The 922-nt window shown below is 64.9% G+C and overlaps 1 protein-coding gene across 1 annotated transcript in view; it reads left to right on the forward strand.

Moving 5' to 3' along the window:
* The window catches only part of LOC103609074 (potassium channel subfamily K member 5-like), a 15,963-nt gene extending 15,221 nt beyond the window's left edge, over nt 1–742 (forward strand). Inside the window, exon 8 of the mRNA XM_008593446.1 lies at nt 5–742. Within this exon, the coding sequence (XP_008591668.1) occupies nt 5–537 (533 nt within the window). The 3' untranslated portion in view covers nt 538–742. The remainder of the gene's footprint in view (nt 1–4) is intronic.
* The last annotated feature ends 180 nt before the right edge of the window (nt 743–922 follow it).

Here is a 922-nt window from a genome sequence, read left to right on the forward strand (position 1 = left end):
GTCCCAGGACCAGGGCTGAGTCCTCAAGGGAATGGGCTGCCAGCCCTGCCCACTGCCCTGGCGCCCTTAGGGGTCTACTCCAAGAACTGGGTGCCCAGCTTGGAGGGGGTGTCACAGACACTAAGGAGCAAAGGCCATGTGTCGAGGCCCCCTGGCGAGGAGGCCAGGGTGGGGCCCCCTGAGGCCGACTCCCCCAGCTCCGAGGTGCTCGTGAACCAGCTAGACCGCATCAGTGAGGAAGGGGAGCCGTGGGACGCCCAGGACTACCACCCGCTCATCTCCCAGAACGCCAGCGTCGCCTTTGTGAACAAGGAGGCTGGCTTCTCGGACGAGGAGACCTCCAAGTCCTCGCTGGAGGACAACCTGGTGGGGGAGGAGAGGCCCCAGGAGGGGGCCGACGCCGAGGCACCCCTGAGCATGGGTGAGTTCCCCTCCTCGGACGAGTCCACCTTCACCAGCACCGAGTCTGAGCTCTCCGTGCCTTACGAGCAGCTGATGAACGAGTACAGTAAGGCCAACGGCCCCAAAGGCACGTGAGGCCGGCGGCTCCCCACCCCACCTCAGATGGCTGCTTTCCCCTTGCCCTGGGCTGTTCTGGCCCCTGGCGGGGGCAGCCCTGGAACTGGGAGTGGGGGGCCAGGGGCCTGCCTTACCTTCCATCCCCTCCGGCTAAACGCTTCTGAGCAAACATGGCACACGCCCAGGACAGGGCCTCTGTTTTCCAGCTGAACGGTACTGGGCAGTGGGGGCGTCTGTCCTGAGCCTGGCTGGTGCATTTGATGATTCGGACACGTGGGCTGGCAGGACAGGTGGGCAGGACTGACGCTGAGGAGGCCTGCAGCTGTGCGGGTCTTCGCCCAACTTTTGGTCGAATGTCACACGGTTCTCTGAGGCCAGGGGCCTCGGCTACTTGAGTTCACCA

The sequence above is a fragment of the Galeopterus variegatus genome, unplaced genomic scaffold (assembly GCF_000696425.1).
Source record: "Galeopterus variegatus unplaced genomic scaffold, G_variegatus-3.0.2 Scaffold9145, whole genome shotgun sequence".
Classification (NCBI taxonomy): domain Eukaryota; kingdom Metazoa; phylum Chordata; class Mammalia; order Dermoptera; family Cynocephalidae; genus Galeopterus; species Galeopterus variegatus.